This window comes from Lissotriton helveticus, chromosome 9 (assembly GCF_964261635.1).
Source record: "Lissotriton helveticus chromosome 9, aLisHel1.1, whole genome shotgun sequence".
In the NCBI taxonomy this organism is placed as follows: domain Eukaryota; kingdom Metazoa; phylum Chordata; class Amphibia; order Caudata; family Salamandridae; genus Lissotriton; species Lissotriton helveticus.
In genome coordinates this window covers 642,921,750-642,944,471 of record NC_136070.1, presented here as the reverse complement: position 1 = coordinate 642,944,471, position 22,722 = coordinate 642,921,750, and the positions used below count along the sequence as shown (strand labels likewise).

The window sequence follows — 22,722 nt, the reverse complement described above, 5'->3', positions numbered from 1 at the left end:
GCTTGTTTTCATTGTCTTGTGTCATTGTCCTTTGTAAACCCTGGCTCTTCAGTGGTCAATAGCCTTAGTAGTCCCTCCTTAGGATCGCATTGTCTCATCTTGTAACCTCCCATAAGGACTGGCTCTCTAACGTGTTGTTTCTCAGTAGGCTTTATTGACCGCCTCAGAGCACTATTTTGTTTAAATTGTTTTTATCTGCCAGCTGTGGACTCGCTCTCTCCTAACACTTTAATTCTTTCTATAGCTCAGCACGCCACAGGGGTGGGCTCCACTTTTGGTTTATTTGCGGTGCCAAGTGTGGCCATTTTTACATTTTTTATTTTATTTAGCTCTTTATTCGCTTTCTCATTTTTAGGTTTTGCTTGGCAATGCGTACGAAGTACGCATGCGCTAGCAAAATCTTATGTCTTACAGTGGGGAACAGGGACTCGCCCCCTACTCGCCCCCTGCTCGCCCCCTGCTCCCATTGGCTAGCTCCATAAATGGAGGCTAGCCATTGGGAGCCGGATCTGTCCGTCAAGGCCGGACCAGATTCGGGGGCGTTCCCGAGAATTTTTCCCTTTTGGCCACGTCATGCGGCGATGGCGGGGCTTTTTTTTGGGCTCGTCGAGGTTTGTTTATGCCATTTGGCGGCCGACCGCCGGCCGAGGAAGTCCAGGTGAGTGGTTTCTTTACTTTCCTGTCCCCCCTCCCGCTGGCCGTTCCTTTCCCGCCCCCCCCCCGTCCGTTGTCGGTAAATTATCGCGATTCTCTCCAGGGCATCATCAACCTACGAAGTGTGCGCTGAGTATTGCGAGCCTGCATGCCGCCGCATTTATCCTCGTGGACCAGGTCCCGCGTAAGCTCACCCAGTCGTGGTGCAAGTATCTTGCATAGAACTTTTAGTTCTGTTTTGAGCATAGTTAAGGGACTGTATGCGCAGGGAGCCACAGAATCACCACCAGGCTTCAACATTAAACACACCACCCCCTCAATCATGGTTGGCGGAAGTCGATCTTACCCTTGTTTTAATGGACATGTGAATATAGGTCCGCCGGTAGTTTCTTCTGCGCACAATTGCTTCGGGGATTTGCGGGTTCCTGCTTTGCATGCATTTGCAATTTGGGATCGCATGTGTAATTTATGTTTATCTGGGGTGCTTGGGTTTGTATGTGCATCCTTGTGATTTGAGGGTGTGTATATCTGCGGTGCTTGCCTTCTTTCTCTCCGTGTCCGGTCATCTCGATCAGAGCCCCTTCTCCATAAAACAACTCTGCCCGCACGTCCTGGCCTCTCCCTTTCTGTGGCTGCTTCTGTTCAAGCACTTAGAAGTCCACCTCATCCTCAAGTCAAAGACGTACAGAACATTTGTTGTGCGCTCGCAGAAAATAGCTTTTGGAAGTACCCAGCAGCCTTGAGGGGTCAGGTTTGGTGCTTGGAAGGAGGCGGTTTCCTCTGTTCTTTGCTCTCTCATTTCTCCTTTCCCTCCATCTTTCTCCTCTCTCTCTCTCGCCATCTGTTACTCCATCCCCACTAACACCCTCTCTCTGGCAGGCTGTTCGTCTCTCTCATTCGCTGCCCTCTGTCATACTGACACGCCCCTCTCTCTCCTCTGTCTGTCACATGCTCTGTAACTTTCGCGCCATCTCTATCTAACCTATCACCCCCTGCTCTGTCGGTCCCTTCTCTCTCTCATTTCTCCTTTCCCTCCATCTTTCTCCTCTCTCTCCCTCTCTGGCTCTCTCTGTCTTTCTCGTCCTTTTCCTCTCTTTCCTCCTGCGCTCTCCCTCCATCTTTCTCTCTTGTTTTCTCTCTCTCTATCGTGGGCAGACATGGACGGAAAGCCAGACCCGTTGGCTTTCCCAATGCTCGGTTTTGTAATATTTGTTATATTACATTTTGAAACTTTTTGGTTGAACTCTATTCATTATTCCACATATGATGAAATATGCTGCAAGCGAATGCAAGTGTAACTATGCAGGAAACGTACCGCACTCACAATCACACACGTCATTACAGTGGCCCCGAATGTAAGGTGCCTCGAAGGCTGTAGTAGGCAGGAGTGGCGCACGAGCGCCATCCATGACGTCCACGTGTTAGTGCGGGGTGCCCCGGAGCCGGTGGCATGTAGTGGGCCCCTGGGTGTCACCCTGGTATGTGCAGTAGGTGCACAGGTGTGGTTGCACGGCGCTCGAATCAGACTCTAGGCGCCTTGATGTCACATGGCATGTCCCAGCCTATCAACCTGTTGCGTCCTGTGCTTTGTTTTGCTGCAAATGTCACATTTGTTGAAAAAGGACCAGTGGTGTGCAAACTGTAGGCAATTTTCAGAGCGTGGGGAGCAGCCGTCAATGTTACATCACTGAAATGATCGTGAACAATCCAAGAATCACACTTAGAACACGAATGAGCCACGCCCACTCACTATGAGAGGGATGGTTTGGGATTTTGGAGGAGTGTGTGGAGGGGCTCTGTGTGGGGGGGCTCTCTGTGGGTGTGTGTGTGTGGCATTTGCGAGAGATTAGGCTATTGCCATTGTAAATGACAATGCCATTTATTTATCTGTTTTCAAAACGAACACATAAATAAAAAATTTGTCATTTACAATGCCAATAGCTCTAACTTTTACAAAGGCAAAACCGTTGCATTGTAAATGCTTGTTGTTGTTTCCAAGCACCCCATGCCGCACTTGCATGTTAATAAAGGACACACCCCTTTCTTTAGACGAGCAATGTCTAAAGAAAGGGACATCTCCACCGTTAAAATGAAAGCGCTGTTTAGGGCTCTTTCACCAAATAAGCATTCTTTTTCAAACAAATGCTTTCTTGGTAAATGCTCCCCATACTACGCTTTTACTTTAATAGGGGCCGTGCCCCATTCTTTAGACCCAGTTTGTCTAAAGGAAGGGGCCTGGCCTCTTAACGTGTAAGCCCGGCATGGGGCGCTTGAAAAAAACAAATTTCCACTGCAAGAGGTGTGCAACAATTTAAGCTATTATCATTTACAATGGCAATAGTTCAAACTCTCATAAATGCAAGAGCTATTGTATTACACATGCTTGTTCTTTTTCCTTCTTATGCATAAATGCCTAGAATCCCAAATGTTTCTCCATTGAATTTGTGGCATTACACAATGTACTGAAATTGTAGGCAATAGGTTCTTTGACTGTATGTAAACCAACATAACCTGTCTAGTTCACTAGAACCATCATTCGACTTGTGATTTCAACTTGGGCAGAAATAAGAGTTTCATCCGAAAGAAACATTTAAGTTCTGCAGGAATGCCGCACCTCAAGGTCTCTTGTCTGTGCACATTTGGCCAGGGATATTGTGGTGACAGTTGTGTGGATAAAACCGGCCAGAATGAAGGAAAACCCTTTGAGTATGGGTCCTGAAACACCAGTTCCCAGGGTTATTCCCTTTTATCAAAGGAAAACCTGTATACCTCAGAAAAATCTGCTCCTTAGCATTACTGTACCCTGCATTATTGGTAATGCTGGATGCATGATTAATGATGTATTAGTTAAATCATGGACTAGAGTGTTTGAAATGTTAAAAAAAACCTCTTCTCTTGCGCTTAGGGTTGAAGAAGAGACACGTGTTCAATCTACTGTGAAATTATTGTTTAGTGTCTCATATATGGTTCTGTCTCATCTCTTTCTTTTACTTATTCTTCTCTTAAAATCAGGTGCTGCCTGCCAAGATGTTAATTGCTGCCATTTATTGTGCTGTGGTGGCTGTGTTTTTCACTGCCATCAAGATGGTGAACTACCGCTTACACGCCATGTTCGACGAAGGGGACATTGTGGAGAAGAAGAAATCAGAAAGCGCTGGGGGGGAGGAAGCCATGACAGCAGAGGATAGCAACATGACCAGGTGAGAATCTTTGAGCAGGTTCCCAGTGAATATGCCAAACTACCTACCTAGAATGGAAATGCGACATCCATTGAATGTGTGAAGCTTCTTGAAACATTTCTTACTTATTATCTATAATCGCTCTTATATTTAAAACAACAATTTTAACCCCCAAGATCTCATGTGCTAAAACCTCAACAGCTTTCTCGGAGCAGCTTGAATATCATTTGGCATTGTTCAATTTATCAGCATCCGCGTATAGACTGGTAACGTTTGTTTATTCATTGTACTTTGTCCTTAATTAACCATCAAGCTTACACATTCGTATTTTTTTATTTTGGATCAATGCCTATACCGTCGTAACTTCAGTCCCCCCTTATGATGATGCACAACAGTACACAGGTAGAAACATCAAGAGGTTGACAGTTGTTTACGTAGGTTTTTTAGTACCACAACTTCAGCTATTGCCCATTTCAGCACATCTCATAGCCATTTTTGCATTGTCAAAAAGACCTTTAGCTATCGCTTTGGCTTTTCAGCCAAAAACGTGCACGCGTTCCATTGCCTTCAATGGCAACGCGTGCACGTCCGGCGATTCACTTGAGCGAGCGCCGCCATATGGAAGCAATTATCGCTCTTGCAAGAGAATCTCACAGCCCCTTCCCCCCCCTTTCCCCCCCCCTCCCCCTCATGTGGCAACTTCTTTCGCTAAAATACCCCTCGCCCCCAAAAGACTGATTGGCAGGTACTCTGAAACTCAGATGGGAATCACAGACCGCAGAGAGACTGAACAATGACAATTATGAGGAAAGCAAAATTGCCATTGCAAGCACATCATTCCTGGTAGGAAAATTCATTTGTCAGCTGTGTTCCACATGATCATGGACTTAATGGTTAAGTAGATGTAACATGGATCTAGCTAGACAGCCAAAAATACAAAAGGCTTAAATAAACCAGCATTGGCATAGCCAATAGGTCTTGCCTTTGAGACCTTATAAGTGTTTAGTTATCCAGCACAATATCAAAGGTGCAACAACATCAACTGTTGCATGGCTAAACACTTATAAGGTGAGGGAGGCGTCCCGAGAGACCGGACCACACTCCCCAGCATTCCCTCTGCCACAAGCGCGCCCGTGACGCGCAGTGAGCGCCGGAGGCGCCGGATAAAGGCTGACCCCCCGGGAGCCCAGTGGGGGAACAACAGGCTTACCTGCAGTACTTGCCATCGGGCATTGCCGTGAGGGGAACGGCGGGAGAAGCAAAAACGGAGGCACACGCCGGGAGGTGAGGGAGGCGTCCCGAGAGACCGGACCACACTCCCCAGCATTCCCTCTGCCACAAGCGCGCCCGTGACGCGCAGTGAGCGCCGGAGGCGCCGGATAAAGGCTGATCCCCCCTCTCGCCCCGCGCGGGAGAAGCCCGGGACAAGGGCGGGGCCGTCTGCGGCCGTCAGGGGACGACAGAGGACAGGACAGGCCGGTCCTCTAACATCTACAGTCCAGAAATGGGTAAGAGGAAACTCCAGACTTCGCTTACAGGGGGGACCAGCAAAGTAAAAATTGCACGCAAAACCAGTGCTCCAGGAAGCATCTTGACTTACCTTACATCTGCCGTAGGGAAGCTCAATAAGGAAATCGCCGAGAAAGAACGGGAACTTGGTTTAGAGGGAGCTTCGATTGAACATAATGAGTCAAGGGTACCTTTAGAACCCAATATTGTTATCAATGGTGCCTGTGACATTTTTCCTATTGCCCAACAGTCGGCGCACTCGGAGTTCTCCACAGGGGTTCCTGACCCCCCTGTGCGTACCCAAGTCCTAGGGGGGGGTGCCAAGATACGTACAACTAGGAAAAGAGCAAGATTTTATAAAACCTTACCCCCTCAATACAGAGCCAACACCAAAATACGACAATCTTTAGCTAAACTTGAAGGCTCGATTAAAGATATGATTGAAAGGGTATTAACAGACACCATTGAATCTACACTCATCAAGATCTCAAGTGATATAGTCGAAACCCTTAAAGACTGTGTAGCAGGTAATATGACCCGTTGCGAGAGGATGAACTCCCTGTTGCTCCATAAAGTGGCAGAGCATCTAGCAAAAGACCCACTACATGCCATAGGGCAAACCGGCCAACCCATGGAGGTGACTAACACTGGAGAAACTAAGTCCAATACAACACATCTGCCACCTACCCCGACAGTGATGCCTACAAATAACTTTAAACCTGCCGGGAATATTCTGAACTCCAGCAGACAGAACAACTCGGATTCCAACACAAATATTAGTGAGGCAAATGACGGGGCTGCAGAGAACACATCTCATAAGAGAACGGGGCATGGTTTGTATCCCAAGCCTATGGTGAATTTACCCCCTGAGGCGACTCCTTTCGTGGCAGTTCTGGTTAATGTCCCAAGACTCACTCCGGCAGAACCAGAAACTCAAATAACTCTTATGGAAAATGTAAAGAGCTGGTGTGATAAGAACTGCACAGGTTCTAGCGATGTTTCTGATCATGTTAGCTTGGCAAGAAGAGTTACTTGGCTGGGCCCGACGGCCAAATGCCTCCCTGAGGATTGTGTTATTATTAACTTTAGGAAGCCACACGTCTGCTCAAGACTTTTTTGGGACGCAACGGATATTATTCAAGGGCAAATACGTGCGGTTCCACTGGGCTTTTTTTATCCTCGCCCAACACAACATACCACCCGGGACTTTGTTCACAGGATAAATATCCCAAGACAACAAGTGCCACTAGCCAACTGGGCCACTCTACCCCTTAGCTCACAATTGTCCCTAGACTGTAATCACCAAGTGGCTCTGACCCCTGGCCTGGAGCTAAGAAATCGTTTTGATGCTCTTATAAACCTGGATACTAACACCTGACTGGGCACCAAGAGGAGGTTGCAGGAACCTTCCGGGTCTAAAGGGGCTTGTAGAACTATGAAGCTAATGACATGGAATATTTCTGGCCTACAAACCAAAAGAGACGATAAAGAATGGCTTGAAATCATTAAGCAACATGAAGTGATCGCACTCCAAGAAACTTGGGACACAGAATGTAACTTTTGGGTAGAAGGCTATGTATCCCATTTTAAAGCTGCACAAAGGTCAAATAGAGGCAGAAGCAAGGGTGGTCTTGCATTATTAATCTCAGTAAGTCACATGGGGGCGATGAAAATCATAGATATTAACTCCCCTAACTGTCTCATCTTAGAGGCCTCGATGAATACGGGGGAAAAACTCCTATACGTAAATTTTTACAACTCAACAGAAGGGTTACAAGGAGGCGAAAATATTCTAATGTTGACTGATTTTTTAAACAATTACAAGAAGAGTCAAACTACTTTGGTTTATTATATTGTGTTTGGTGATTTTAACACACATCCTTGTCAACTTAACTGTTATAATGGTAGTTTCTACGATGATGACTATTTGACCCATCCGCACTTTGAACACTCTGCAAAGGGGGGTGCTCTAGAAGAGCTGTTGATAGATATGGATATGTCTGAACCCGCTTTCGTGAATCCAAAAGACAGAGTGGTGACCTATAGTGCGAGAGGTAGTAACACTATTATCGATTATATCTTTGTGTCACCTAGTATCCTCATAAATGTCATCTCATATAATGCCATTATAACAGCTTTTAGTGACCATAACCCGGTCGTTATGGAACTGACTAACATAAACCCCACCATAATTAATTATGACCAACGGTCAACCTACTCTACTGTAGTCCGGGCCCACGACCAAGGTAGACGGGTTAAATGGTCTAAGATTAATGTTGAGGAATTTTTTATTAATCTGTGTGATGAATTAAGTGTTGAACTTAACATATGCAGGGATCCTCTGTCCACAGGAGGAAATGTTACAAAAGCTTTTGGATCCATTTGTAAAAATGTCGCAGAGACCCTTACAATCAAATCATCTGATAAGCCACGTATGGCACAGGGATGGTTCAATGCCGATTGCTCAAAGGCGCATAAAAAACTTCTAGAAGCCCTAAAACGTAAGCCTCGCAATATAACTGAAGTGTCCCAACTGAGGAAAGATTATAGGAGTACGACCGAGGCTCGTAAAAGAGAATTAAAACACAAGGCCTGGGAAGCACTTTATGATAACCTTACTTTAAGGGATAGTGCAAATTTCTGGAAAATAGTGAACTCTCCTTTGTTTAGTGGTAACGAGAATGAGATATTAGAGGCTAATATCACTGAGAATCAATGGTTAGATCACTTCGAAAACATCTATGGAAGTAAGACTCTTACTATCCCTTTTACTCCTATAGATTCTTCTCCTACAGACACTCCATTAAGGGTTACGGTAAAAGAAGTATTAAATGCAATTGAAAACACTGCCGGCGGGAAAGCCCCAGGCCCGGATGGGGTTCCCGCCGATATGTATAAAGCACATCCTCATATATGGTCTATAGTACTTGCGAATGTTTTTAATTTAGCATGCATGAATTTGTCTGACGCTCCTACCACTTGGTCACATTCGGTTATTATACCAATTTTTAAGAAGGGGCAAAGGGGTGATCCCAGGTGTTATAGACCTATATCGCTACTTGATTCCTCATTCAAGATTCTTGGCAAAGTCATTTTAAATAAAATTAACTTGTGGGAAAAGGAAAATGCAATTTTATGTGATACGCAATATGGATTTAGAACAGGGAGGGGTACTGAGGAGCAGTGTCTTAACTTATACATGACTGTTTCTAAATATACTGCTGCCTCCAGTGGGTCAATCCACCTAGCTTTTATGGACCTGTCCACAGCGTTCGATCTAGTAAATAGGTCGAAGCTGTGGACAATTCTTTCTGAGTTGGGTCTAGACCCTGCTCTGATTAATTTCTTAGCTTTCCTGCACACCGACCTGACGGCTTCGGTCCGTATGACCACAGGAGGCAAGTGCACTACTGGGTTTAGGTCAGCTAGAGGGGTGAGACAGGGGTGCATTTTGGCCCCCATGTTATTCTCCTTGTATATTAATTCCCTGTATTCCGTTTTAAAAACTGCTACCCCAGATATACCATATATGGGTGGGTCACCGTTGCCCGTACTGATGTACGCCGATGACACGGTTCTCATTGCCAGAACCCCTAATGGTCTACAACTGCTACTTGATTCGTTTGGAGCTTTTATGAATAAATTAGACCTGGTTGTAAATATGGGTAAATCGCACGTTATGTCCCTAGGGAAAGGAAAGAACACCACAAAAACCCTGCGATGCAATGGAGTGATTTTAACCAAAGTTAAAACATTTACATACCTTGGAGTCATTTTTGACGATATGGGCACCTGGACTCCACAGGTTGTTAATAAAGTAATGGCTATTCGGCGGTCATTCGGTGCAATACAGAGCTTTGCTAAAAGACTGGGGGGAAAACCAACGGAAGCCATTCTCAAGCTGTATAGAGCCAAAACCTTGGCTTTGGCTAGATATGGGGCTGGAATTTGGGGATTCAGGGATTTGGCCCTGATACAGAAGGAGGAGAACAGGTTCATGCGTTCACTATTAGGCTTACCACAGTCCACACCCATCTTTTCTGTCTTGATAGAACTAGGGCAAGGATTCATTGAAGATACTCTTAACCTGGCCCCTCTACTTCTTTGGGTGAAAATGTGGCTGAACCCGAACTTGACGTTAAATCGTCAAATTATCATTGACTGCATGGGGAGAGACAGAGCTAACGATATTAAATGGCTGAGCTATATTAAGTCTGCTGCTACCCTTTTAGGCCGTGTTGACTTGTATAGTAGCCCAGACAGGCTGTGTAAAGAAGATGTTACATGGATTAAAACACAATTTTTAGAGTCTAGAAACATGCTGCGTGAAGCACAAGAAATAGAGAAAACCACTGTTAGGGCTCACTATATTGTTGTATCTACCATGACCATCCAGCCTTACTTAAGGGTAGTGAATAGACCTTATCATCGGTGGCTTCTCACCAAATTTCGATTCAACCAGATGCACCTCCTTCTGGGAGAATACCCGAAATGGAACAAACCAAGGGATCATGTCCCATGTAAATGTGATTCCTTTTCCGACCAAGACCAGACCCATTTTGTATTTTTCTGTCCCTTTTTTGCGGAGGGGAGAAAAAAATATATACTACCATTAATGAGAAACAGGGGCTTTATGCAAGTGAAACCCGCATTGTTGTTTTTACAAATTATGGAGACCCCTATTGTGATGTACGGGGTTGCAAGTTTTTTGGTAGCAGCAATGAGAGCTAAACGTACCAGATCATTGAACCCCCCAACACCTGATTGAATCATGTAAATATAAGTGTAGTATATCTTACAACCTATTCCTGTAGATTTGTATAAAAATCTTGCACCACATAGTTTTTAAACGGGATGTTTTTTAAGGGGTCCGATCTACTCTAAAAAGTAAAAGTAGAATCTAAAAAGTAAAAAGTAAAATGTAACACCTGACCCTGACTTTTCCTGCATAAATGTTCTTTTTAATGTTCTTTTTTAAACATCGTTTTATATGTATACTACATCCCTGTACTGTATTTGCTGAAATATGAATGAAATGTAATCTCCATCTTTATATTTCTTTATATGCCTTTATATGCTTGTATATGTTTTTATATGTGTTTGTAGTATACTTTTATGATTTTAACTAATCGAATAAAGTATCTTTGACTCTGACTCTGACTCTTATAAGGTCCCAAAGGCGAGACCTATTGGCTATGCCAATGCTGGTTAACATCTGGGGCCCTACTGGTCTTCCAACTCATGAGGTTTTCTTTTTTCCGTCACCATTGACAGATCTATGAACTTATGAACTTAAAAATGTGCCAAGTGTTGGTGGTTCTGTGGATTATAAACATTGTAAACAACTTGTGAGATAAATCCAATTTCTTATCCGTCACAATAGTCAACATGGCCATAACATCCACTCAGAATAGTTTAATTAAAATACATTCCCATACCATGGAAACAAAAGTTAGCTTGATCCACATGATGTTGCAGGGATTCTGCTCAGGAGCAGAACTATGCTCGGGACCATAGAGCATCAGTAGTTGGGGACTGAGTCACCATACCACCTCCGTACCATGAGCCCGAGTCTGACGAGCTATAGTGTCTCACTTTCTCTCCTACTCCTAACCTGAGGATTAAGTGAATTGACACCCCAGGCACAACACTACTGACCCTTGTGGGGATGGCAATAACAGGACACTCCCTTTCGCTCGCACGCTCGTACTTGTCCACAGTAAGATATGAAAGAGACATGAAGGAAGTTTGAAATGTTTATTCAAATTATCGTGCCCTGAAATGCATTATACATGCCACAGTAAGAATAAAAATACCATTAGCAGTCAATAAACCGTATATTATGGAAAGCCATGTCCTATTATAAGACAGAATAGCCTAACCCCCCCTCCTACAGAAGCGAACTGATTATACAGCAAAAATCTCTGGGTTTAGTAGTGGACCCCGTACCTAAGCATACACAGATGAACATTCTACATCTCAGATACAGCTGTGATCTTCTCTCAGAAAAAATCTGGCTGTCTCGCTCTCTCTCTGTATTACATTGATGTGACAAGGTTCACATTTTCATAAACAGCAGCATTTCTTAGTTGTGTCTAGGTGTGAGTGCCTGACCAGAACAAAATCACAAAGGACATTGTTTCATCTTGTCTGCTGTTCAGACTAAATCCGGGGAAAGGAAAGAACAAGAAAGCTGCTGGTTCTGTGTGAAAATATAATGTGGCACAGAAGCAAACGCGATTATGTAGTAACGTGTGCAAAGCTGATTTGGCCTGTGATGAGAACAGTTAGGTTAACATAGGAAAAACTACAATAGGCCCAGTACAGAACACATGACCATGACCTCTTGGGCATTCGTCGGACGTTCCTCTGTACGTATGAGCAATACGTGTTGGAGATGGATACGTCTGGTGTACAATATGTATCTTGTAAACTTAAACCTTTAATGCCTAGTGACCTTTTGTATGTATTCTACTGCTGTGAGCCACTTCATCTGCAAGTTCATGTCAGATAGTTTCCTCCCATTACAATTTCAACTCCGACATCTACGCAGTAGGCTGGTGCTAGTGCCGCATGCAGTCTAGTAATCCCATCCGCTCTTTCTATGCAGCAATAGCAATGTCAGTAACTCCGCTTTGTGTGGCTCTTTATCCTCCTCCCCCATATCATTTGTGTTGTTTTTCAATGCATCATATGTCACAAACAGACTTACCCCAATGCCAAACCTCCCTCTCGCTCTCCCCTTCTCTCTCTCTCCTTCTCGTCACTCTCTCCCTCACATCTCGCCAGCCATAACAATTTAGAAGTCAAAAGTACCCCCGCACCCCAATCACTCTTAAGATCTTGGTCGCATGACCATCTGAATGTCTATCCTTTTCCTACCTTAACCACTTTCTGATGAAAGTCTCTTCAGTTCCATGAAGACTTTCTGCTTCATTACTATAGGTAATGCAGCGAAATAGTGCAACAGCCTAGGGAGTTTCACAGTTTTAGCTATTGACACTTCCCATTTGTGGAAGAGGCAAAAGAAAGGGAATTCATTTTTAGCAGTCACCACCGTTACAGATTACTACCCAGAAGTCAGTCGTCATCATGGTATATCTCCTCAAGGTACTTTCAGGTATCAAGTTCCCATTTCAGACGAACCTCATGTTCTAATGTTGAGTTTAGGTCACTTCTGGGTCGCTTCCAGGGAACAGCGAAAAAGACAGGATCTTTCCTGGTTTATCTAAAATCTAGAAATCATCCCAGATTTATCTGGCACTTGCATTACAATAAGTAGGTCCTATGACATGTCTCCTAGCAACAGCAGTACATCATCTGCATAGAGTGGGATTATTTTGCCCCAAATGTTAGTTGTATTTCCCGTTCCCTTGCCCTCATTCGAAGGGTGGAAGTTGTCGCTCTTGATCCTCCAGAAATTGTCAGTTTCTGCGCGAGATAACTGGGGGAATTGTGGTGTAAAGCTTTATGGGTCATACAGGCGATTTTCAGATGTATTCTGTCTTCGTAGGGCAGCCAGTTTAGAGCTTTTAGATCGGGAGTGATGTGTGACCTTTTTTTCGAGTCTATGATAAGTCTGGCTGCAGCATTAATAGAGGCTTTTAATGGTGCGATTGTTGATAGGGGGAGACCACAGAGGACAGCACTTCCATATTCCACTCGTGGGAAGACCAAGGCTTGGAATGCAGTTTTGAAATCCTTGGGAGGGAGGAAAGGTTTCAATTTACGCAATGTATTAATGTGGGAATTAGCTCCCTTCGTTGCATTGCTGATGTGATGATGCATGTTGAGATTGCCGTCGAGGGTAATGCCTAAAGATTTCGCAGAGTCCACAATAGTAGGTTGAATGTTGAGAGCAGTGAGATGGTTAAGCCAGGTCTGAGTGATGGGGATTTTGGAGGGAGGAGCTATTAGGAGGAATTCTGTTTTTAGCGCGTTAAGTTTGAGGTGATTCTCTGCTAGCCAGGTCTGTGTGTTCCTAAGCGTCATGTTGAGTATTTAGATGTCATCGAGGGTGTGTATTTTGAGGTAGAGTTGGGTGTCATCAGCGTACATGTAGAATTGAACATTAGATGCGTGGATTAGTACAGTAAGTGGTTCCATGACTAGATTAAACAGAGTAGGGGAGAGGGAGGATCCTTGAGGGACACCAAGTGTTACAGGGACTGGAGTAGACCTAGTATTATTGATCTTAAATTTTTGGGTCCTGTTGTGCAGAGGTGAACCAATTGAGAACTGTCCCGGAGATACCCATTCTGAGATTCAGCAGATCAAGTAAATTCTCATGCTTGACCGTATCGAAGGCTGAGGAGAGATCGAGTAGTATGAGGAGGCAGGAACCATTCTGATCAAGTATTTGAAGTGCATCATCAATGATGTGGGTCATAGCAGATTCAGTACTGTGACCTGCTCGGAAACCTGATTGATATGGGTTGAGGAGGTGAAAGTGCTCAATGTGTTAAGTCAGTTGAAGGTGCACGCATTTTTCTAGTAGTTTGGCAAGGGTAGGGATATTGGTGATAGGGCGATAGTTGTTAAGTTTGGAGGGGTCCGCTGTGGGTTTCTTTAAAATGGGCGAAACCTGTCCCACTTTGAGGGAATCCGGGATGCATCCTTGTTGGAGTGAGCTATTGATGATTTTGGTCCATAGGGGGAGAAGTAATGGAATAAAGTCCTTAACGGTGTTTGCGGGTAGAGGGTCAGTGAGGTGATTGGAAGACTTCAGTGTGCTAAGAATCTTGGCAATTTTTTCTTCCGAGTACATTTCAAAGGATGACCACGAAGCATTGTTTTTTAACTCAATGGGCGTTTTACTGTCAGGGTTAGAGTAGAGATTTAGATCAGTGAGGAGGTCATTCCTGATGTTGTCTGTCTTTAAAGAAGGAAGAGAATTCTTCACAGGACGGCAGTGCATTAGAGGTGTTTGAGAGAGTTTGAGGGACATCTCTGGCTTGAGTTTTTATTACTCGAACAGTTTTTTTGGTCGGTTTTTTGCTTGATCAAGCTGGAGGCTAAACAAAGCAGTTTTCAAGCGTTTGATTTTTCTGAAGTAAGCGTTTCTCTTTTTCTTAAGCGTTTTGAGGTGTAAAGCTGACGGGACAGATCTCCAGTTACGTTCTGTCAGTCTCATCGCTCGTCTATCATCATTAAGAATCCCATCATACCATGGTTTAGAGATTTTTGAGGAAACATTCTTTGATTAAAGGGGGGCAGCTGCTTTGACAATTGAGGACATCGAGTTGAGGTAGTGGTCGGTAAGAGCCTGTACGTCGACAACGCCAATGGGGGGTAAGAGAAGATTGTGGTTGAGGGAGGGTAGTGAGTTGGGGTTGAGTTTCTTCAGGTCTCTCTTCCAGACCTTAGGTCTGGTGGATTGAGCCGGAATGAGCTTCATTTTTTCGATAATGAAGAAAGTGATGATGAAGTGGTCAGACCAGTCACATGGTTGGATTGAGTCGAGTTGGATAGAGTCCGCTTTGGAGATAAGATCCAGGATAGAGCCTTTGTCGTGAGTGGGGCTGTTGCAAATTTGTGTGAGGTCTAGGTCGATTAGGAAGTTTTTGAGACACTTGACCACAGAGTCGTTGTGGTCGTTCCAATGAAGGTTGAAATCCCCAAGGAAAATCTGTGTATGTTGACGTCCAGTGTTCGGTGTGATCAGATCCATGAGGTGTTCAGTAAAGGTGAGGTTGTCTCCTGGAGGGTGGTAGATAATATGTAGGGAGCAAACAGGGTTAGCTTCGCTGATGATATCAAGACAGAGGTGTTCACAGGAGGAGAATAAAGGTGAACTGGCTCTGATGGCGAGATTGCTACGGTGAATACATGCAAGTCCACCCCCTGTTTTGCCCACCCTGTCTAGCCTAATGATGTGGTAATTAGGGGGAACTAGAATGTCAATGAGTAGTGAGGAGGAGTCTGTTAACCAGGTTTCAGTGAGTATGATCAAGTCTAGATCATGTGCGATAATGAGGTCTGCAATGTCCAAGACATGTCTGGGGGCCGATCTACAGTTCTGAAGAGTACATTTAAGCCGAGTAGTGATAAGGGAGGATGAGGGGTCGGTGGTGAGTGTGACTTTTTTTTTATTATCAGCAACGATAACTCTATCGTTCTGTTTGGATGACCTGTGGGGATTGAGAGGAATAGTAGGGATGGGAAGATATGCGGGGACTGTGTGGGTCAAGGATGAGAGATCATAAGAGTGTAGGAGAGATCGAATGTCGTATGCCGAGTGTGGGTTGACGATGCGAAGAGGACGAATGGTAGAATTGCGCGAGGGGATGGATGTCCAATAAGGAGGATTCTGTTTGCAAGGAGGTGGGGTTTGGGTGAGGCGCTTGTAGGGTAAGGAGTTTCTAGGGGTTAAGGATGCCTGGGTTGTTTCGAGAATAACTCTTTGAAGGAGTGGAGATCGTCTTTGATCTGATGAAGAGTTGTCATAATCTTATCCAAGGTGTCGATTGGAACGGTAGAGGTGTTGGTGTTGGAGTGAGAAATGGGTTGGGTGGGTATGATACGGTTAGGAGTGAGATCAGATGAAGGCAAAGGGGGGTGAGGGGGGGGTGATGCATGTAATGTAGTGCACAATGTAGGCAAAGGTGTAAGGGAAGTGGAAATGGCTAATGAAGGGAGGAGAGGTATGATGGTTGGAATATTATTGGGAAGAGAGTGGTCACAACTTGGAGTCAGTGGTGGAACGACTCCTGTGCAGGGTACGTGAGGGGGTTCAGTGGGAGGGGAATGGTTTCTGTTTGGAGCCAGAAGGGGAACGACTACTGTGCAGGGTTCTTGGGGGGGATTCAGTGGGAGGGGAATGGTCTCTGTTTGGAGCCAGAGGAGAGACGACTACTGTACAGGGGGCGTGAGGGGATGTACAGGGTAGAGGGAGGACTAAGGTGGTGTTATGGGATAGGGAGGCGGTAGGGGGAGGGATGATGGATGGGAAGAGGGACAGGAAGTGTAAGGGGCTGTGGGCATAGTGGGAAGCCTGAGAGATTGTGCAAGCGGTGAATTAGAAGATAAGGTAGAGCAGGTTGGCGGCGTGATAGGGTTAGGGGGAAAGTATGGAGGGGTGCTGGAGGGTGAGAAAGAGAGGTTGGGGGAAGAGTGAGAGCCAACGCTCAAGGATGGCAGTGGGGTAGGAGATGGGAGGGTGGTAAGGAGGGTAGGAGTAGTGGTGACAGGAGTGCAGGGAGTGAGGGGAAATTGAGTAAATTGGGTAATTTGGGAAGAGGTAGGAGGATTAGAAACATAATCTTTTATAGTGGAGAAGATGTTATCAAATAGATTTAGACTGCGGTCTGTGGATTGGATGAGAATAGTTCCATTGTTGTAGATTGTGAAGGTGGCTGTGGCATGGAAGAATTGTGATGGAGCAGTGTAGATCATAAGACCATGTGCAGATTTCCTCGTCGAGGAGATCGAGAATAAGGCTAGGAAAGCTTTCCTCCATTGGGCTCTGCGTCTAGTGAAGAAAATGATATCAGTGGTCGTGATTCCATTATGTGGTATGAAGTAATGGTCAGCAAAGGGCGTTTCTGGGTGAGATTTAAGAAAGTTGTGTTTAAAGCGTTTGGCTGATTTTTTTGTTGAGTTTGGAAGGGTAGATGATTTTGTAGGTGTGAGTGCCTGTAGGTTCCATAATGAGAGCAGTGATCCCGGGATAGCGGGGAAAAGATCTGAGTAATACGGCTGAGTAGAGCAGAGAATGGGAGTAGGGAGAGGAGTGGCCTAATTCAGAATTTGAAGAGTAAGGGAGAGAGGTAAGAGAAATAGTAAATAGAGGAGATAGGGTAACTGGACAAGAATGGACGAATCCTAAGTAAGATAACACACAGGCCTATATGTAGCCCTAGTAATGGTATTAACATAAAACCAGTGGGTCACAGAATAGTCCTAATTCTATGAATCGGATCGATGAGGGATTGAGGTCAGGATATGTGCATTCCCTTTCACAGAAAATTACGATAACACATATGAGGACACATATGAAATACAGAGTAATCCTGTCTCAAGATAAATGTTAGTGCAGTCCTTTTTCTGTGTCCATAAACGGAGAGCATGAGACCAAGTTAGTGCTGTCCTTTTTCTGTGTTCATAGATCATGAGAGCCCCAGAGTAGTCCTGTTTCTATGACCATGCCTTAATGAGGGATGTTGGGATTGTGGCCCTACTTCAGTTGCACCATATTGGCGGGAAGGTCCTCTTTCTATTATCATAGGGCAGTCCTGATTCTGTAGGGGTGAAACAGAGGGAATTGTGGGATTGAGGTTGTATTTCAGTCGGTTGTAAATTAATTAATTATCTCTGAAGGAGAAGACCTGTTGCAGGGGATGGCTTCCTTTGTTTAGATAAATAACAGGCGGCCATTTTGTAGAATAGGACGATGGAGAGAGAATAAGAGTCCAAAAAGAAAACAAAACTAGTGCTGCCCTTTTGTCAATTATGCAAAGGCGACTACTTGCTTGAGAAACATAGCAGAAACAAATGGACTCACCTCCGTGTGTGAACCGGATCATAACCGACAGACCAGAGCACCTAGGTTGCATACCACGGTGGGCTTGTCTTAGCGTGCGTGCAAAAAAAAAAGTGCCGCCCACAGAGCCAGTATGAACAACAGAATATAGTTAAAGCCATTTGTAGTGCATACCGCACAACCAGAATGTTTCTGTGACGGGCTCCAGCACCACGGCTCAAACAGACTACCGAGATCTATCCTCACGCAGTTACATAGGTGGCATGTAAAGGCGGGTCCTCTGCCCCAGAACGTATCTCCATCACAGCCGATTGTTTCCTTGAAGTCGCCAACACATAGGCGGGGGACGCGCCGATCCCTCGTGAGCCCGGGTCCTACCAGCGTCTCAATCCGCGTATGGGTCAGGGGGCATCTACCTGATCAGACGCTCATGGTTCCCCGAGCCTCCACGGCGATCAGAGAATGTCCCCGCTGCCCTGGATCCTCTGATAAGGCGAGGGGAATCCGGTCCACAGGACAACGCTCCACCAACATTGCTGGCCTGCCCAGCTCGCCGACCTTCGCACGCAGATGCGGTAGCTAGGGGGAGACCGGCGATGCCTCCGATGGCTCAGCAAAAGAAACGGAGTTCATGGTCTGGTCCCCGTCACTAGAGCCACATACAGCCCGGGGGTCTCCGCAGTCATCCCTGGCCCTCGATGGCAGATCATGCGTCATTGATTCACACCACTGAGCTCTCTCCCAAACTCAGTCTCTGGGCCGGGGGATCGAGGCAGGCAAAGTTCAACGGACTCCGTGCTGTGAATGACCGGGTCCGCGACCACGGTCCTATTGCAGCGTTCACCTCAATCCGGGTCGCTCAGTAGACGATTTGGGGGTCCAGTCTGCCCTGCGGGCGTCCAACTACGCTCTTGCCGCCGATGAGGATCCTGGAAGATCAAGAGGGATCCTGGAAGGAGATCGGGACGGCTGCCTCCCGATCACAAAGATCGAGTCATCGCAGCTCTCAGCCGTTTGCTCTGTCCAGTCCACTCCATCATCCCAGCCGGTAAAGAGCTAAGGGCCAGAACTAGGCTGCCAAAGTAGTCAAAAAAAGTTATTCCTGTTACTCTGTGTGTTCAATACAAGCCTCGACTCTGGGGCTAACAGGGATATATCACTAAAAGCGATCCCCCAGCCATCGGAGCTCTCCCTGTGAGCTCCTCTTCAGGCGGCCATCTTTACCACGTCGCTTGCATGCAGGATAATACTTCTGATAATGCGTGACTTTAAAATGGCGGCCGGACTGTGACTTTTGGAAGCTGTTTGTCAGATTTTTTTTTTTTTAACTGTTTCTATCAAAATCTGCCAACCTGCACCTACGCATGCTGCACTCCACAGATCTCGCTATTAATGTTCCAATCTACACCAGTCTAAACATAAGAAGGTACAGTACTTAACACCTGGTAGAATTGGGGGTCTCTGGTTGGCACAGGTAGGTAACTTGTGACAAGCAGGGACCCTCTCCTCTAGTCAGGGCAAGGGAATTGCTCTCTCAAAATAACCCCTGCTCACCCTCTAGGTGGCGTGGTGCGAGCAGTCAAGGCTTATTTCAGAGGCGATGTAAGTTAAGCAGTTGTGACCACATACAGTAACCCAGTGACAACACTACAAATGGACACCACACAAGGTTTTTATATAAAAAATAAGTATACTTTATATAGAGTTACCACAAGACCAATAAACAACAAAAAGAATCCACAGTACTATTAGATTTCAAGAGTTCTGGTTAAAAAGGCTTAATTCAAGGTTCTGTGCGAGTCGGTAGCCTTGTCCGGCTATAGCATTGCTGAAAAGAACACAGTCTAACAAATCCAGCAGACCGCGGTGGACCGGGCCCAATCGAATGTCGACAGACTCAGTCACAGAACCTATTTCCTTGAGGCTGCCGGCACGGGTGTGCGAGCCGGTTCCGGGGTTCGTCGCGGTGTAGAAAAAGAAAGCGTTGCAGGTCACGTTGTCCTTCCAGTCGCGGTGCAGGCTACGGCTCGTTGACTGCTTCGAGACTGAGTCGGTGAGCTCAGAGCTTGCGTTGTTCGAGGCGAACTTTGCTTGTTGCGGTGCTTCCAGCTTTACGGTGCGGCGACAGAGCCGGAGTTCGGGAGCTGGCGTCGATCAGTCCGGACAGCGGTGCGAGTCGGGCGGTGCGTCGCAAAGCGTGCGAGGCGGTGCCTAACTCCAGTGAGGTTACAGGACTCGAAGTCAGCAACAGTGACCGCGTCAGTCAGACCAGTTCGATTCGGTGTAGCACATCGCGGTGTCCTTCCAGTCGCGGTGCAGGCTACGGCTCGTTGACGGCGTTGGTGAGCGCAGAGCTTGCGTTGTTCGAGGCGGACGTTGCTTGGTGCTGTGCCTACAGGACACCGGGCCGGTCGTGACAGTCGGTCACAGCTCCCTGCCTCTGTAGCCACTTGTTTCCAGTAGCAATTCACAAAGGCTGATGAAGTCCACTGCTCCTGGGACTTCGGTCAGGGGGCAAGCGCTCTTCCAAGCCCTTGGAGATCTTTGCACAAGTTGAAGGAAAAGTCCAAAGTTCTTTCTCCTCTCTTTAGCAGTCAAGCAACCACTGCAGGCCAATCCCCCCAGCAGCACTTCAGCTTGGGAATAGTCTCTCCTCCGTTTCTTCAGGTTCCTTCTCCTTAGCAGAGGTTTTGTCTTGTAAGTCCAGAAGTGATCTAATTTCATGGGATCAGGGTCCCAATACTTATACCCCTAAATCCTTTGTTCTCTGAGAGGAGAGGGGCCTGTGACCAGTTCAAGCCAGTTCTGAAGTACTCTGTTTACTAGACCTCTCCTTTCCTTTCACCACGCAGGGCAGGCACATCCGACGGCCCACAGGAGGTGGGGCCAGCATCGTAGAGGGAAGGCCCAGCCCTATTCAGGTCCCAGGTGCAACTCCTTCCTCCCATCTAGATGCGGATCTCCCTATTCACCACCGGGCTGCCCCAGCCTGTCTCTTGGAATCCCCCAGCCCTGTCGCTCACAAAACCAGACAAGGGAATACACAACCTCGCAGAGGCAGGCTCAAATGGTTAGGCAAGCAAATACCTACTTTCTAAAAATGGTATTTACAAACACAGAATATTAAAACAAACTTTACTAAAAGATGTATTTTATCCAGGCATACTAAACTCGAATTTCTACCATGTTCTCCGAGTCTGCTAGGATTATAAACATGTAACAATCCAGCAGCCAATTGGCCTATGGAGAACAGGTAGCCTTGCAATAGTGAAAAACGAAAATGGTTGTAATTCACTATTAGGACATGCCACACACATCAGGGCTTGTCCTACCTTATACTTACAAGGCACCCTGCCCTTGGGCCTACCATAGGGGTGACTAATATGAAGAAAAGGGAAGGTTTAGGGACTGGCAAGTGGGTGCACTTGCCCAGTCAGCATGACAGTACCAGACTGCATGCAGGCTCTGCAATGGCAGATCTTAGACACATTTTACAAGGCCGCTTCTGTGGGTGGCACAATCAGTGCTGCAAGCCCACTGCCAGCATTTGGATTTACACACCCTGGGCACACTCAGTGCACTGTACTAGGGTATGACAAGTAAACCAAATATCCAATTATGGAACCACTAATCAATACATCAATTTACAGTTGAGAGCACTCGCACTGTGGCACTGGACAGCAGTGGCACACTGCCCAAAGTATCTAACACCAGAAAAACACATGAGGCAACAGCAAAAATGGAAGGGAGACCCACGCCAATGGTGCCAGGTCTAACAACACCATATAGTAACTAAAGCTGTACACAGCGCCTGACCTTAAGATGGCTCCTGCAATGATCTGAAAAGGTTCCTGTAAGGGACCCTGCGAACCAGTAGTCAACAGATCAACTAAGTCAGCAATAAAATCAGGTCTACTCACACTACTATGTGGTCATAAGAACAGCACTCAACTAGGTCTTCTCAAGCTGTTAGTAATATGTGATACAACTACTGTATAAGCACAAGCTGTTACTGCTTTGTGATATAACTTTGCAAGTTGGTATCTATACTTGTTGTTGCTGCAAGCTGATATCTATGCTTGTTGTTTACTTGTTCACCTGCCAGTTACTCGCTGCGTAGACAGTCAGAAAACAGAAAATGGAAAAGAGTAAGCAGCTATACAATTAAGCAGCATCAAACCGAAGGAAAGTGACAAAAGAAAAACAGCAAATAACAAGCAAGCAATCAGATAACAAATAACAGACAGCAGGCAGTAAACAGTCTAACAGTACAACAGCAAAACAACAGCCAGCTAGCAGCAGCCATCAACCACCATCATCAATTGTCATTGATATAAAGGCGAACAAATAGAATCGGAGATTAGTGTGGCTAATCACTTGTAATTACCAAGGATATCACTAAGGACACCCGTAGGTGTTGACAGCAATGAGTTACACTAAAGAAGCACAGCCGTCGATCAAAAATGGCTGACTAGGAGGTTAAGACAAATCTCAAGAGTTTTGGCCGACCCACCAAATCCAGACTCTCCAACTAAATGCAAAAATGATATCAGCGCCACCATAGAAAACCATAGTGAGTAAATTAGCGGAGGTCCATGAACTCGCCAAGTCCACAAACGAGAATACGGACAGGATGCAAACTGAGATTTCTGTAATTCGGATAGACCTCCGGCATACTGACGTCATAGTATCAGAAACCGAGAACAGAATTAGAAGATTGAAAGCTGAGGAAAACAAAATGAGCAAATCCGTCAGGGACCTAACAATCACGACGGACTCCCTCATGAACGTCTTTTAGGCATGGAAGACAGAAATAGGAAGGAAAACCTACGCATCTTTGGAATCCCGGCAAGGGGAGGAAGATCTCTCTGGTTCCTGCATCGCGTTCCTAGAAAAATG

At 45.8% G+C, this 22,722-nt stretch overlaps 1 protein-coding gene across 3 annotated transcripts in view; it reads left to right on the top strand.

Annotated features, from left to right (window-relative positions):
* PCNX3 (pecanex 3) overlaps positions 1 to 22,722 on the top strand; it is a 713,235-nt gene that overhangs the window by 52,170 nt on the left and 638,343 nt on the right. For all 3 annotated transcript variants that reach the window (XM_078660716.1, XM_078660718.1, XM_078660717.1), the window contains exon 2: positions 3,667 to 3,854. In XM_078660716.1, coding sequence (XP_078516842.1) covers positions 3,667 to 3,854 — 188 coding nt within the window. The remainder of the gene's footprint in view (positions 1 to 3,666; positions 3,855 to 22,722) is intronic.